The sequence below is a fragment of the Mobula birostris genome, chromosome 1 (assembly GCF_030028105.1).
Source record: "Mobula birostris isolate sMobBir1 chromosome 1, sMobBir1.hap1, whole genome shotgun sequence".
Classification (NCBI taxonomy): domain Eukaryota; kingdom Metazoa; phylum Chordata; class Chondrichthyes; order Myliobatiformes; family Myliobatidae; genus Mobula; species Mobula birostris.
The window spans coordinates 131,929,446-131,946,511 of NC_092370.1; the positions used below are offsets into that span (position 1 = coordinate 131,929,446).

The 17,066-nt window shown below is 45.0% G+C and overlaps 1 protein-coding gene across 4 annotated transcripts in view; it reads left to right on the top strand.

The window, feature by feature from the left end:
• Positions 1 to 17,066, top strand: part of LOC140199916 (coiled-coil domain-containing protein 102A-like) — a 649,450-nt gene that overhangs the window by 531,342 nt on the left and 101,042 nt on the right. For 2 of the 4 annotated variants that reach the window (XR_011886534.1, XM_072262457.1), the window contains one exon: positions 15,573 to 16,746. The exons of the other annotated variants lie outside the window; for them this stretch is intronic. Coding sequence is in view for 1 of the 2 variants with exons in the window: in XM_072262457.1 (XP_072118558.1) it covers positions 15,573 to 15,588 (16 nt within the window). In the remaining variant the exon portion in view is untranslated. Of the gene's footprint in view, positions 1 to 15,572; positions 16,747 to 17,066 lie in introns of those variants that run through there. 4 annotated transcript variants of the gene reach the window in all.

Sequence of the window (17,066 nt, forward strand, 5' to 3'; positions counted from 1 at the left end):
CTAATAGATTAGGTATTTCCTCTTTGATTATTGACAGCATCTTGCCAAGATAGATTTTAAACTAATTGGCCGGGAGTTCACTGCCTTCTGTCTTCCTTGGCTGTTTTCCAATCTGTTGGTACCCTCCCAGAATTTAGTGAGTTTTGAATTTTTTTGACAAATGAGCCCACTGTCACCACAGCCTCTTCCTTTAAAAGCCGTGATTGCAGACTCCGGGATTTTTCCACCTTGAGATTCTCTAATACTTTATTCCTTATCATTGGCATAACTTATGAATCAGGATCCAGTTTATGATCAGTGACGTATATTGTGAAATTTGTTGTTTTGCTGCAGCAGTACAGTGTAACACATAAAATCTGTGTTATGATAAGAAATATAAAAAATAAATAATACAAACAGGGAACACAATAGTGAGGTCGTGTTCAGGGTTCATGGACTCTTCAGAAATCTGATGGCAGAGGGGAAGAAGCTGTTTCAAAATCATTGGGAGTGTGTCTTCGTGCTGCTGCACCTCCCCTGTGATGGTAGTAATGAGAAGCGGCCATGTTCTGGGTGGCAGTGATCCTTAATGGTGGATGCTACCTTTTTGAGGCATCGCCTTTTGAAAATGTCCTGGATGGTGGGGAGGCTATGCCCACGATGGAGATGACTGGGTTTACTAGCTTTTGCAGCTTTTTTCGAATCTGTACAGTGCCCCCTTTATACCAGATGCCAATGCAACCAGTCAGAATGCTCTTCATGGTACATACGTAGAAACTTGCTGGAGCCTTTGGTGACAAGCCAAATCTCCTCAAACTCCTAATGAAGTATTGGCACTGGTGTGTCTGTTTCATAATTGGTTCAAAATGTTGGGCTCAGGATAGATCTTCAGAGATGTTGACACCCAGGAACTTGAAACTGCTCATCCTATCCACCTCTGATCCCTCAATGAGGACTGGTGTGTATTCCCTTGATTTCCCCTTCCTGAAGTCAACAATCAGTTCCTTGGTCTGTCTGATCTTATCTGATCTTTATGATCAGGTTTGCTTGCTAAATGCACACAAGTTGAATATCCCTGACTGAGAAGAAAAGTGTGCCCTGTACCTTTACCTCTGCCCATTTTCCAGAAATAGGTAATTTCTGAAACTGATTTAAATGCTTTAAGGCGGGTGTGTTATTGTTATGATGTGTGGCAATGTCAGATTTTTGCGATCACTGTTTGGGAATGGTTGTGGGAGTTGTGTACTGTATTGTAGGCTCAGCAGTTTCACTGTCGCGTGATCTGCTTGCCTGTGGGGAAAGCATATGGAGGGGAAGTGGAGGACCAACCAAGGAGTACAAGAACAGATCGACAACACAAAATAACTTTATTCAATGCGGCACACAAGAGACACTGCAGATGCTCGATATCTGGATCAATGTGCACAAAACACTGCAGGAACTCAATGGGTCAGACAGCATCAATGGAGGAAAATTAGTATTTGTTATTTTGGGATGAGAGCACTCTCTCCATGATTCCTTTGTCTACTTGTCTCTCCATACCGATCGCTCTCCAGGCACTTAGCCTTGCCACCGGGCTAAGTGTTATGCCTGCGTCTTACAGCACTATGAAACGCTGGTTAGATTTGCAATATTGTGTTCCGCCTGATTGCCTCATTGTCAGAAGTATGCGGACTCTTTGGATTGAGTACAGAGGAGATTTACCAGAATGCTGTCTGGATTACAGAATGTCTTATGAGGACTTGTTGAGCAAGCTAGAGGTTTTCTGTTTTGGAACAAAGGAGGATGAGAGGTGACTTGATAGAGGTGCACAAGATTGGTGGAATACCTGTCCATTGTGATGGTAGAGACAGATACATCAGGGGAATTTAAGAAACCTTTAGATAGGCACATGGATGATAGAAAAATGGAGGGTTATGTCGTAGGGAAAAATTAGATTGATCTTTGAGTAGTTTATAAGTTCAGCACAACATTGTGGGCTGAAGGGCCTGTACGGTGCTGTAATGTTTTATGTTCTATGTTCTATATGCTGTATCTCCTTCCTTACCAACATTCAGGAACCTAAACAGTCCTTCCATATGAGGTATCAATTCAGATGCAAATCCATAAGTTTCATTTATTGTATTCCGTGCTCTTGGTGTGGCCTCTATGGTTTATTATTGTCACATGTACTGAGATTCAGTGAACAGCTTGTCTTGCATACTGTCCATACAGATCAATTAATTACGCAATGTATTCAGATAGAACAAAAAAAACAAAATCGTGCAAACAATTGAAGCGAACAACAATCCAAACCAAAATTGAGTCCTCAGAGCCAAACCCCGGGGCAGCCCGGAGGAGGCCCAAAGCCTGGCTTATCAGTTACTAGTGGGCACAGAGCACAACAGCCTGGGCAGTCTTCATAGCCTCAGTGCCATAGAGAGAGAGGAGTGACCATGGTGGAGAATGAGCGAAATCAGCTCTCACCCCAGATCCTGACACCCTGTCTTTTCAGTCTTTCTGGGCCAGCATTTAAATTGACCAAACAACGGGACAGTGAAAGGCTCCAGCACCATAGAGAGAAGAGAGCATCACGGAAAACAAGCGAAAATTGGCTCCGACCTGGACTGGCGTTTAAATTGTCTGAACAGCATATTGTACCTCACACTAGGGCCAGGGCACCACTGCAGCAAAAGGCTCTAGGCCTAGATTATGCCACCCAGTGACTAACTCCGGGCCCAGATTTTGCTGCCCAGCCTGAAGCCTCTCTCAAGCTCTTCAAATGGGCTCAGCACCGAGAGCGATCCAACCTCACACCCAAGGCTGTTGTATAGGCATCGGAACTCCATCTGCTACGATTCTGCAACACAGCATCTCGGCTCATCCCCCGAAATCGCCTCGCCATCGCTCGTCCCTTCACTGTTTGCGGCAATAATTTAACACAATTGACGAAGAGAATGTGTATACTCCTTGCAGGCTGTGGTGGGAATCGAACTCTGATTGGTGGCTGCTGATACTGTAAAGCGATTGTGTTAACCACCAGGCTACTGCCCAAAATCATGTGTAACAAAAAGTGCAGAGCTGGTAAACAATAAGGTGTAAGATGCTAATGAGTTAAATGTGAAGTGAAGAGTTTGTCTTATTGTACTAGGAAGCCATTCAATAGTCTTAGGGTAGAAACTATCCGTGAGCTAGTAGTATATGCTTTCAATAGTCTTAGGGTAGCCATTCAATAGTCTTAGGGTAGCCATTCAATAGGGTAGAAACTATCCGTGAGCTAGTAGTATATGCTTTCAGGCTGGGCAGCAAAATCCTGTTTGGGGTGTATGGGGTGTCAGGGAGGGGTAACACCTCTGATGGGGGAACATGTTGTGTCCTTTTCAGGGCGGTTAGTCCACCTTTGTTCCCCACCTGGCACTCAGGTCTCACCTGTGGCTCCCCGTAGCTGTTTACATGCGACAGCGGCCGCACCCCGGGCAACGGCTTCGACAAGCCAGCTGAACCAGGTGAGGGTAGCCGACGGGTCTCAAACCCTCGGTGAGATAGGGAGTTGTCTATCCCAGCATGTGAAGACAGACTCCGGCGGATTGAGTGGATGAGACCAACGGAAGGTCCAACGGTCAAGAAGGCGGTCTGTGCAAGTGTCGTGGAACGTGTAGAGCAGGACAAGACACAGAGGATGTCCTGGTCATCCACTTCGCCTAGTTCCATCTCCAGCCGTCTCGACTCTGTCTTGCCACTGGATCCAGACAGGAATTGGGAAGAGAGAGTGAGGCTGACGCTGTGCAACTCTCCCTCACTTAAATCCAAATCACGCGCTAGTCTCAACACCATCAGCCGGCTCCGGGAGTGAAGTTTTCCGAGTTTGAATCTAGTCGAGCCGCCTCCGGGCACGCTTTCCATCCGTGCCAAGGTTGAGTGTCAAGCTAGCAACTCGACTTCGTAAAAAGTACTAATGGTGTGGAGGTCCTCATCGATGACAATGGATGAACCTTATCAGCTTCTGCCCAATGGAAGAGGGGTGAAGAAGGAATGTCCAGGGTGGGTGGGGTCTTTGACCGTGCTGGTTGCTTCACTGTGACAGAGTCCATAAAGGGGAGGCTGGTTCCTGTGGTGTGCTGAGCTCTGTCCACAACTCTCTGCAGTTTCATGCGTTCGTGGACAGAGCAGTTGATGTACCAAGCTGTGGTGCATCTGGATAAGATGCTTTGTATGGTGCATCAATAAAAAGTGGTGAGGTTCCAAGTGGACATGCCAAATTTTGCTAGCCTCCAGAGGAAGTAGACATGCTGGTGAGCTTTCTTGCCTGTGGCATTAATGCTGTTGGACCAGGATGGGCTTTAGAACTTGAAGCTCACAACACCACTAACGTACAGAGCGGTGTGAGCATTATGCCCTCACCCATCCTTCAACCTCCTGAAGCCAATGACCAGCTCTTTTGTTCTATTAACATTGAGGAAGAGATTGTTGGCATGGCACCATGTCACTAAGCTCTCTATCTATTTCCTGTACTCTGACCCGTTGTTATTTGAGATACCCCCCACGATGGGGTACCTGCAAACTTTTCAATGGAGTCCGAGCAGAACTTGACTATGCAGTGATCAGTACGTAGGCAATAGGAGGCTGAGGGTGCAGCCTTGTCAAGCACCAGTGTTGAAAACAATCATGGTGGAGGTGTTGCTGCCTGTCCCTACTGATTATGTCAAGAAAGTAAGGGTCCATTTGAAGAGGGAGGCGTCGCCTCCCAGGGTCCTGACAGTAAAGCTCCAGCTCTGACACAGATTGGGAGACTGCTTCATGATCACCTTTGCTCCATCTGCCTGAACGTCTGTATATTTGCTTCCCCACGCGGCTGCTGCTCTTCGCCACAACAGAGGCGGCGATCTCAACTAATACCTTTCTCAGAATGCCGTACAAATATGCTCATCACCTGTACATCTCGAAGTGTTGGGTGTGTTCCTGGATTCCAGTGTACTCAGGCAAGGGAGCACTGCCCCCCACCCCTCTGAATAACACCGAGTCCTGGTCATGGAATGAATCCACTATCAACTTGTCACCCATGACTGTTGATGGGACTGTAAAACGGGCTCCATTTAAGGGATGGTATGTGCTGGCCTGTGATCAGAGAAAGACCAAAGTATCAACGTTGAATGTAATACCGTGATCCAGGAATACTTACCATTGCTGTTATGATGGGCGGGTTCCCATGGGAAATAACTCATACACCTCTATGCACTTTAATGGCACTATATAGGTTTGTTTTCCATGTTGAAAGGCACGTACCGAGCGTGTGGCTCTCCGGCCTACCCTTGGCTCCCTTCAGGCTGGTCTGGCTGCTGCTACCTGGGGTATGTTGTGCCGTACGTGTGTCACATTGATAATCTGGCCAATACCCACCCCACAAGTCAAAACATCAGAATAGGGGTATCACAGAGGCCCACTGGTTCCGGATGATTGCTTTTCCCAAATGGTACTGACCAGTTATCAAGGGAGGTCATCCTGATGGTGTCAGCCAGAAGAGAATGGCTTTGCATTATATCCTGGCAAAGAAAGGAGATGCCTTTACCATAAAAGACCAGGTACATACATCCCTAATGAGTCAGAGAATATAACAGATTTGGCTGACCATATCCAACGGTCGGTAGATAAGATATATAATAATGGGGTATCAGTTCCATAACTATTATACCCCAGCAGGGAGTTGGAGAGTCTTTGGAGCACCAGGAGACTGGTGGGCTACTGTAGTCCACTGGGGTGTTACTTTAGCCATTTTGTAATATGGTGGGTGGTCCATGGGGGTTGAACTAAAGCCTGTGGGCCAGATGTAATGGGGTTGCAACATTCGAGGAGTGGATGGTATTGTAAAGGGTTGATCTTTGTGCTTGTTGAATGTCTTACCACCACTATGGCCTTGAATGTGACAGACTTTGATTACTACAGTGGGAATGCAACCACTGGAATGTAATACTACTGTGGGAACGGCCATGGGAACATGAGAGTCAGGTGAGCTCAGGGATGGGATGGCACTTGTGAAGAGTGATAACTGGTTCTAATTCGGTGGTTTCAGATGGTGCTATGCATTGGCCCACTTACTGCGGCATTTCATATCAGTGAAGAAGGTATAAAATAAAGTGTTCAGGGGGCCTGGGACAGTTCTTTGAGGCCTCACTAATGCACTGGTCGTGAACAGTGCCGTGGATCAGGTGGGAGGTGTGCTGCAGTGAGAGGGGCCCGTGCATAGCTAGATAAGTATTTTAATGCTTGGTCTGTTCTGCCCTAATAAACATACTTTTGTTGTTCTAAGTAGATAATTTGTGAATTTGTGTCTTTCTGTCCTTCTGAGCTACTTTTGAAAACCTATTGGTGTAACAAAGCAATCTCCTGTTGGCCAACCATTTCAATTCCATTTCCCATCCCCACACTGACATGTCTGCCCACGGCCCCTCCACTGCCACAACGAAAGCAGATACAGATTAGAGGATCAATACCACATATTTCCTCTGTAGACTATAACCTGACAGCATGAACATTGATTTCTCTTAACTTCAGGTAACCACAGCCCCCTTTTTCCTTCCTCCCCTCCTGCTCAAACTCCTCCCTGCTTTCTCTTATCTGTCTTTTCTCATCTAATGCTATCAGCCTCCCTTAAATGTGTTTACATAGTCATAGTCATAGTCATACTTTATTGATCCCGGGAGAAATTGGTTTTCGTTACAGTTGCACTATAAATAATTAAATAGTAATAAAATAATAAATTGTTAAATAATAATATGTAAATTATGCCAAGAAAGTCCAGGACCAGCCTATTGGCTCAGGGTGTCTGACCCTCCAAGGGAGGAGTTGTAAAGTTTGATGGCCACAGGCAGGAATGACTTCCTATGATGCTCTGTGTTGCATCTCAGTGGAATGAGTCTCTGGCTGAATGTACTCCTGTGCCCAGCCAGTACATTATGTGGTGGATGGGAGACATCGTCCAAGATGGCATACAACTTGGACAGCATCCTCTTTTCAGACACCACCGTCAGAGAGTCCAGTTCCATCCCCACAACATCACTGGCCTTACAAATGAGTCTGTTGATTCTGCTGGTGTCTGCAACCCTCAGCCTGCTGCCCCAGCACACAACAGCAAACATGATCGCACTGGCCAACACAGACTCGTAGAACGTCCTCAGCATCATCCGGCAGATGTTAAAGAACCTCAGTCTCCTCAGGAAATAGAGACGGCTCTGACCCTTCTTGTAGACAGCCTCAGTGTTCTTTGACCAGTCCAGTTTATTGTCAATTCGTATCCCCAGGTACTTGTAATTCTCCACCATGTCCACACTGACCCCCCGGATGGAAACAGGGGTCACCGGTGCCTTAGCTCTCCTCAGGTCTACTACCAGCTCCTTAGTCTTTTTCACATTAAGCTGCAGATAATTCTGTTCACACCATGAGACAAAGTTTCCTACCGTAGCCCTGTACTCAGCCTCATCTCCCTTGCTGATGCATCCAACTATGGCAGAGTCATCAGAAAACTTTTGAAGATGACAAGACTCTGTGCTGTAATTGAAGTCCGAGGTGTAAATGGTGAAGAGAAAGGGAGACAAGACAGTCCGCTGTGGAGCCCCAGTGCTGCCGATCACTCTGTCGGACGCACAGTGTTGCAAGCACACGTACTGTGGTCTGCCAGTCAGGTAATCAAGAATCCATGATACCAGGGAAGCATCCACCGGCATCGCTGTCAGCTTCTCCCCCAGCGGGGCAGGGCGGATGGTGTTGAACGCACTCAATGGCCACTTTATTAGGTACCCTCTATATCTGATAAGATGTCTACTGAGTGTATGTTTGTGGTCTCCGCTGATGTAGCCCATCCATATCGAGGTTCAACCTGTTGTGTGTTCTGAGATGCTCTTCTGCGCACCACCGTTGTAATGCATGGTTATTTGAATTACTGTCAGCTTGAACCAGTCTGGATATTCTCCTCTGTCATCTCTCATTAACAAGGCATTTTTTGCTCACAGAACTGCCTCTCACTGGGTGTTTTTTTTTGTTTTTCACACTATTCTCTGTAAACTCTAGAGACTGTTGTGCCTGAAAATCCCAGGAGATCAGCAGTTTCCTGAGATACTCTGGCACCAACAATCATTCCACGGTCGGTCAAGGTCACTTAGATCACATTTCTTCCCTGTTCTGATATTTGGTCTGAACAACAACTAAATGTCTTGACCATGTCTGTATGCTTTTATGCAATGAGTTGCTACCATATGACTGGCTGATTAGATATTTGCATTAACAAGCAGGTGTACTGATGTACCTAATAAAATGGTCACTAGTGTGCTGTTCCTGTTCTGGTAAGTTCCATGTTTTCACTGCTCTCTTCTCAACTCACTATTGGATTTTTTGGTGACTATCCTGTAATGATAGCCTCTAGTTACATATTTCCACAAATGGAAATATTCCAACTTTATCCGCTCTATCAAAGCATTTCCAAATTTAAAATTCTGTTAGCTCACCCCTCAGCCGTCTTTTTCCCCAAGAGAAAAGACACAATCTGATTATCTTTTCCTGGCATGTCTACTGGTATCACCATTTTGTATCTTCCTTGCACTTTCCACTGCCTTAAAATTTATCCTTTATGACATGATGGCCAGAATCATATGCAGGAAGTGAGGTCTAATCAAGCTTCAAAACACAGAAGAAGATAGAGCAGTATATCACAGTATGGGCCGTTTGGCCCACGATGTTGTGCAGATCTGTAGAAACCTACTCCAGTATCAAGCTAACCTTTCATTCCAACACCGTCCACAATCCTGCATTTTCTTACATCCGTGTGCCTAAGTAAGGGTCCTCAAACATCCCGATTGTATCAGCCTCTACCATCACTCCTAACAGTGCATTTCTGGCACATAATACTCTCTGAAGAAAAACCTATCTTTCCTCAAAACTTTCCGCCACTCATCTAAAACAGATATTTGGCATGGGCTAGATGGGCTGAAGGTCCTGTTTCTGTGCTTTACTTTTCTCTGACTCTATGGCTGTATGTCTGCTGATATTGGCCAGTGCCGGCATGGGAAAAAGCTGCTGGCTATCCACTCTATCTATGCTTTTCATAATCTTACTGTATACAACTCCATTAAGATGCCTCTCACCCTCCTTTGCTCTAAAGAGAAAAGCTGTAGCTCGCTAAACGTTCCCTCATGTGGCATTGGTCTCTAATCCAAACAACATCCTGATAAACCTTCTGTAAAGCTTCCACATCCTTCCTATAATGAAGCAACCAGAACTGAACATAATACTCCAAGTCTGGTCTGACCAGCGGTTTAAGGAGCTGCAACATAACTTGAACTCGGTGCCCCAACTAATAAATGTCAACACACCCTCTGCCTTTTTAATGTCAACACACATTTTAAATAGACTATCAACTTGCATGGAAACTTTAACTGATCTATGGGCCTAGACACCAAGATCCCTCTGTGTCTCCACACTGCTAAGAACTCTGCCTTCAAAAACAACCTTCCAAAGTGTATCACTTTACCCCTGGATTGAACTTCATTTGCCTTTCTCCACTGAGCCCTGCATCCTGTTAATATCCCTCTGTGGACTGTGACAACCTTAAAAATAGAACATAGAACATAGAATAGTACAGCACAGTACAGGCCCTTCAGCCCACAATGTTGTGCCAACCGTCAAACCCTGCCTCCCATATAACCCCCCACCTTAAATTCCTCCATATACCTGTCTAGTTGTCTCTTAAACTTCACAAGTGTATTTTCCTCCACCACTGACCCAGGCAGTGCATTCCACGCACCAACCACTCTCTGAGTAAAAAACCTTCCTCTAATATTCCCCTTGTACTTCCCACCCCTTACCTTAAAGCCCTGTTCACTTGTATTGAGTAGTGGTGCCCTGGGGAAGAGGCGCTGGCTATCCACTCTATCTATTCCTCTTATTATCTTGTACACCTCTATCATGTCTCCTCTCATCCTCCTTTTCTCCAAAGAGTAAAGCCCTAGCTCCCTTAATCTCTGATCATAATGCATACTCTCTAAACCAGGCAGCATCCTGGTAAATCTCCTCTGTACCCTTTCCAATGCTTCCACATCCTTCCTATAGTGAGGTAACCAGAACTGGACACAATACTCCAAGTGTGGCCTAACCAGAGTTTTATAGAGCTGTATCATTACATCGCGACTCTTAAACTCTATCCCTCGATTTATGAAAGCTAACACCCCATAAGCTTTCTTAACTACCCTGTCTACCTGTGAGGCAACTTTCAGGGATCTGTGGACATGTACCCCAGATCCCTCTGCTCCTCCACACTACCAAGAATCCTGCCATTTACTTTGTACTCTGCCTTGGAGTTTGTCCTTCCAAAGTGTACCACCTCACACTTCTCTGGGTTGAAATCCATCTGCCACTTCTCAGCCCACTTCTGCATCCTATCAATGTCTCTCTGCAATCTTTGACAATCCTCTACACTGTCTACAACACCACCAACCTTTGTGTCGTCTGCAAGCTTGCCAACCCACCCTTCTACCCCTACATCCAGGTTGTTAATAGAAATCACGAAAAGTAGAGGTCCTAGAACAGATTCTTGTGGGACACCACTAGTCACGCTCCTCCAATCTGAATGTATTCCCACCGCCACGACCCTCTGCCTTCTGCAGGCAAGCCAACTCTGAATCCACCTGCCCAAACTTCCCTGGATCCCATGCTTTTTGACTTTCTGAATAAGCCTACCGTGTGGAACCTTATCAAATGCCTTACTAAAATCCATGTAGATCACATCCACTACACTACCCTCATCTATATGCCTGGTCACCTCCTCAAAGAGCTCTATCAGGCTTATTAGACACGATCTGCCCTTCACAAAGCCATTCTGACTGTCCCTGATCAGACCATGATTCTCTAAATGCCCATAGATCCTATCTCTAAGAATCTTTTCCAACAGCTTTCCCACCACAGACGTAAGGCTCACTGGTCTGTAATTACCCGGACTATCCCTACTGCCTTTTTTGAACAAAAGGACAACATTCGCCTCCCTCCAATCCTCCGGTACCATTCCCGTGGACAACGAGGACATAAAGATCCGAGCCAGAGGCTCAGCAATTTCTTCCCTCACCTCGTGGAGTAGCCCGGGGAATATTGCGTCAGGCCCCAGGGACTTATCCGTCCTAATGTATTTTAACAACTCCAACACCTCCTGTCCCTTAATTTTAACATGCTCCAGAACATCAACCTCACTCATATTGTCCTCACCATCATCAAGTTCCCTCTCATTGGTGAATACCGAAGAGAAGTAATTATTGAGGACCTTACTCACTTCCACAGCCCCCAGGCACATCTTCCCACCTTTATCTCTAATCGGTCCTACCTTCACTCCTGTCATCCTTTTGTTCTTCACATAATTGAAGAATGCCTTGGGGTTTTCCTTTACCCTATTCACCAAGGCCTTCTCATGCCCCCTTCTTGCTCTTCTCAGCCCCTTCTTAAGCTCCTTTTTTGCTTCCCTATATTCCTCAATAGACCCATCTGATCCTTGCTTCCTAAACCTCATGTATGCTGCCTTCTTCCACCTGACTAGATTTTCCACCTCCTGCCATTCTTTATCTTCCTCACCGGGACAAATTTATCCCTAACATCCTGCAAGAGATCTCTAAACATCGACCATATGTCCATAGTACATTTCCCTGCAAAAACATCATCCCAATTCACACCCGCAAGTTCTAGCCTTATAGCCTCATAATTTGCCCTTCCCCAATTAACAATTTTCCTGTCCTCTCTGATTCTATCCTTTTCCATGATAATGCTAAAGGCCAGGGAGCGGTGGTCACTGTCCCCCAGATGCTCACCCACTGAGAGATCTGTGACCTGTGATCTGTGATCTGTGATCTGTGACCTGACCCGGTTCATTACCTAGTACTAGATATAGTATGGCATTCCCCCTAGTCGGCCTGTCTAGGGTTAGGGTTAGGGTTAGGGTTACTGTGACGCATACTGTGACAGGAATCCGTCCTGGATACGCTTAACAAACCCCATCTAAACCCTTGGAACTAATCAGTTGCCAATCAATATTAGGGAAGTTAAAGTCACCCACGATAACAACCCTGTTATTTTTGCACCTTTCCAAAATCTCCCTCCCAATCTGCTCCTCTGTATCTCTGCTGCTACCAGGGGGTCTATAGAATATCCCCAGTAGAGTAACTGCTCCCTTCCTGTTTCTGACTTCCACCCATACTGATTCAAAAGAGGATCCTGCTGCATTACCCACCCTTTCCGTAGCTGTAATAGTATCCCTGACCAGTAATGCCACCCCTCCTCCCCTTCCCCCCCCCCTCTATCCCTTTTAAAGCACTGAAATCCAGGAATATTGAGAATCCATTCCTGCCCTGGTGCAAGCCAAGCCCATGTAATGTCCACTATATCATAATTCCATGTATGTATCCAAGCTCTGAGTTCATCACCTTTGTTCCTGATGCTTCTTGCATTGAGGTACACACACTTCAGCCCTTGTACCTTACTACCTTTACGCCGTTTATTCTGCTTCTCTTTCCTCAAAGCCTCTCTATATGTTAGATCTGGCTTTACTCCATGCACTTCTTTCACTGCTCTATCGCTCTGGGTCCCATCCCCCTGCAAATTAGTTTAAACCCTCCCGAACCATGCTAGCAAACCTACCTGCAAAGATATTGCTCCCCCTCAAGTTCAGGTGCAACCCATCCAATCTGTACAGGTCCCACCTTCCCCAGAAGAGATCCCAATGATCCAAAAATCTAAAACCCTGCTCCCTGCATCAACTCCTCAGCCACGCGTTCAACTGCCATCTCCTCCAATTCTTACCATCACTGTCACGTAACACTGGCAGCAATCCTGAGAACGCCACCCTTGAGGTCCTGTTCTTCAGCCTTCTGCCTAGTTCCCGAAACTCACACCTGATCCCTCTTCCTGCCTATGTCGTTGGTACCAACATGTATCACAACTTCTGGTTGCTTTCTCTCTCGTCCCAGGATGTTATGCACCTGGTCAGAAACATCCCAGACCCTGGCACCCAGGAGGCAACAAACTTTCTCCACTATCCACAAAACCATGTAGCTTTGTGTCATCTACAAACTTACTAACCCACCCTTCCACTTCCTCATCCAAGTCATTTATAAATATCACAAAGAGTTAGGGTTCCAGAGCAGATCTCTACGGGACACCTCTGGTCACTCACCTCCAGACGGAATATACTCCTTCTACAACTACCCTCTGCTTTCCGTGGGTAAGCCAATTACAAATCCACACAACCAAATTTCCCCGGATTCCATGCCTCCTGAGTTTACCAAGGGGAACTTTATCCAATACCTTACTAAAATGCATATACACCACAGCCTCTGGTCTAGCTTCATCAGTTTGTTTTGTCATCTACTTGACAAATTCAGTCAGGCTCGTGAGGCATGATCTGCCCCTCACAAAGCCTTGCTAACCACCCCAATAAGATAAGTTTCTCAAATACTCGTAATTCCTCTCCCTAACTATCCTGTCTGATAGTTTGCCTGCCACTGAAATAAAACTCAGTGATATATAATTCCCAGGATTTCCCTATTATCTTTCTTGAACAATGGAAAAGCATCCTCTGGTACCATTCCTGTGACCAGGGAGGACACAAAGATCATTGTCAACACTCCAACAATATCTTTCCTCTTTTCAAGTAGTGACCTGGAGTACATCCCATCTGGCCCTGGGGACTTAACTATCCTCCCACTTTCAAATCTCTTACTATCTCTTCTTTCAATTAGTCCTGATGAAGGGTCTCAACCCGAAACGTCGACTGTACCTCTTCCTAGAGATGCTGCCTGGCCTGCTGTGTTCACCAGCAATTTTTGTGTGTGTTGCTTAACTACCCCAATGTTTTTCAGCAGCTCCAACAATACTCCTTTCTCAGCCTCAACTTGCTCTAGCATATTAGCCTGTTCTACAGTGTTCTCGCATTTGTCAAAGTCTCTCTCAATTGTGATACTTCAGCCTTAAGTATACCTTCTTCTTCCTCTCAACTAATTGTTCCACCTCCTTTGTCAAACATGATTCTCTCACCCTACCATCTTTCCCTGTCTCAGTGAGACAAACCTATCCAGAACCCAATGTAAGTGCGCCCTAAACAACCTCCACATTTCTGTTTGTACATTTCCTTAAGAATATCGGTTTTCAATTTATGCAAACAAGAACCTGCCTAATATCATCATAATTGGCCCTCCCCCTCTTAAAATACTTTTCCACATTGTCTGTTCCTACCTCTGTCCTTGATAAAGGTTTGGTTTGATGTCCCTACTGTTCGGGTTCTATACAAACCAAACTCTACCCCAATTTGTTGATAGGCATGTGATAAGATCATAAGACATAGGAGCAGAATTAGGCCAATTGGTCCATTAAGTCTTGTCCACCATTCAATCATGGCTGATTTATTTTCCTTTTCAACCACATTTTTCTGTCTTCTGTAACTTTTGATGCCCTTACTAATTAAGAACCTATCAACCTCCTCTTTCAATATACCCAGAGACATGGCCTCTACATAACAAGTATTCTCATGAAGGTGGAGGCAGGCTGTCTTCTTAACTACCACAGTCTTTCAGGTGAAGTACTGATATCATTACAATAAAAATAGAGTTCCAGGTAATTTTATACCATTCCTCTCCCACCTCAAGAACTTGTTCATAAATTCAAACCAGCTAATTCAGTCTGTTCCAAAAAAAAAACTACTTGTCCTGCTTGAAATAGTCATATTTTATGGCAATTGTTCCCTAGCCAGGAGCCACTGCAGATTAATACGTTGCAATGTAGGTGTTGAAGAATAAATTAATTTGTATTTTCTCCACTGCCTTTGAGTTATTTAATATAGTTGACATTTTTGCATTTGTTTTTCTATTCCCACAGTACAGATCCAATTAAGGTACTGAAAATGTGGACTCAGTAAAAAATACATGAAGGACACAAACATGACTTTGCTATACAAAGTGCACAGTACAACCTCTCCAATGTTCTTGAAGGTACCAACCTTCAAGTTGGGCACTAGTTAACTCATGGGATAGCAGCAATGAAACTTCTATTTATATAATTTCTGTTACACAACAAAATGCTCCAAGGACCAGTGTAAAACAAAAATGATGCCAAGCCCCATAAGGAGATGTGAGAAAGATGCCTGAAAGAGGTTGGTTTTATAGAAGAAGAGACATAGGATAGAGAGTCATAGAGCACAACAGCACAGAAGCAGGCTGTTCAGCCCATCTAGTCTATGCCAATCTAATATGATGCCTATCACATTGAACTGCACCCAGACCATTGACTTCCATACCCTTCCCATCCATGTATATATCCCAATTTCTCTCAAATATTGAAATCGAACTTGCTCCCATCACTTCCACTGGCAGCTCATTCCACACTCTCACCTACCATCTGAATGAAGAAGTTCCACTTATGTTTGACTTAAACACTTCACCTTTCACCCTTAACCCATGACCTCTTAATTCTAGTCCCACCCAACCTCAGTGAAAGAAGACTGCTATACCCTTCAAAGTCTTGTATACCTCTATCAAATCTCCTCTCATTCTCTTACAATAAAGTCCTAGATTATTTTTTCTTTCTTTCCTTCTGTTTAGGGAAAGATTGAAGTGAGGGGCTTGGCAGCCAAAAGCAAGACCACAGAGGAAGACTTTGGAGATCGTCAAAAGGCTATGGTCTATAAATGTGAGGATAATGAACAAAAATTGGATTATTTATCTCCAAATACTTAAAAGAAGCAGGACAAAGGTAAACAGAATACTTTATCAGTCAAGGCACAGAACTGAACAACAGGAAGGTTTACAGACAAGATACGAGAGGAACTCAGTTGAGTCAGACAGCATCTGTGGAGGGAAATGTACATTTGACATTTTGGGTTGAGAACCTTCATTTTTTTTTGTTGCTCCAGATTCCAGCATCTGCGTTTGTAAATGTCGCTGATGGTGGGAATTTGCCAGAACCATATACAAACAACAGTTAGGCCACAGCTTATCATCTGCCTCTCCTTCTTCACAGCCTCACTACCCACTGTATCTAGTTGTGTACTAACTGCCCCATCCTCGGCCCTATCACTCCCCAAGTGCTCTAGCAAACCTGCCCACAAGGATATTCTTCCCCCTTGGGTTCAGGTGTAACTAGTCCTTTTTGTACAGGTCATACCTGCCACACCGAGCTACACAGTGATAGGCCACTCACAGAATACTTCTCAGCAGCGATCAAAAGGCAGACAGTTGGTGCCGAACTCTCGCTGCCTTCTGCACTGGCCTCCATGTCCCTGATCTTACAGCAGGCATTGAAAAGCATTACACTACCCGCTACACTGCCATGTCACTCAGCTTCTGGTCTTCCAGCCCCAGCTTTGGGTACGGTGACAGAAACAGAAAGTGCTGGAAAATCTTAGCAGGCCGTGCAGCGTCTGTGGAAAGAGAAAAGTTGAGGGCTTTTACTCAGAACAGAGAAAGAGGGAAAACAAGTTAGTTTAAGCAGCACAGAAGGTGAGGAAGGTACATGGATGAATGACAAATGGAGGACTACGTAGGAGGGAAGTATTACAGTGATCTTAGAGTATGTTAAAGGGTCAGCACAACATTTTGGGCTGAAGTATTGTACTCTGTTGTTATACTATGTTCTACCTACAATGTTTTATGTTCTATGTTCTATCTTCCAGCAAGGATGAGCTGGCATCACATAGTTTAAACTGAGCTGTAGGTGACTGACTATCTCTCTATATAAACATCCCTGCTCTGCATATTAGGTTGTGTGGAGAGGTTACTGTAGCATGTTATTATCTTACTGTTGTAGGTAATATCTTTCCTACTGTTGTTGGTAGACATTTCCCTTCACATGGAGCCTGCCCTAATATTTCTTCAGGCTGGCACCCAGTGCTGCTGATTTCATCCCTGTTGTCCAATATGCTTCAATATTACAAGAAAATGCCTGTCATCTCTAGGGCATTTTAGCAACTATGTTTCTCCCCCTCTGTATTTAATCACATTATTGCCCTCCGTGCCCTTCAGCAATTCCAACAGCAAATCTCAACAGCAAGCTAATCAACTTTGGCTTCCTCTCTCTCACGCAGCTTGTGACCAATC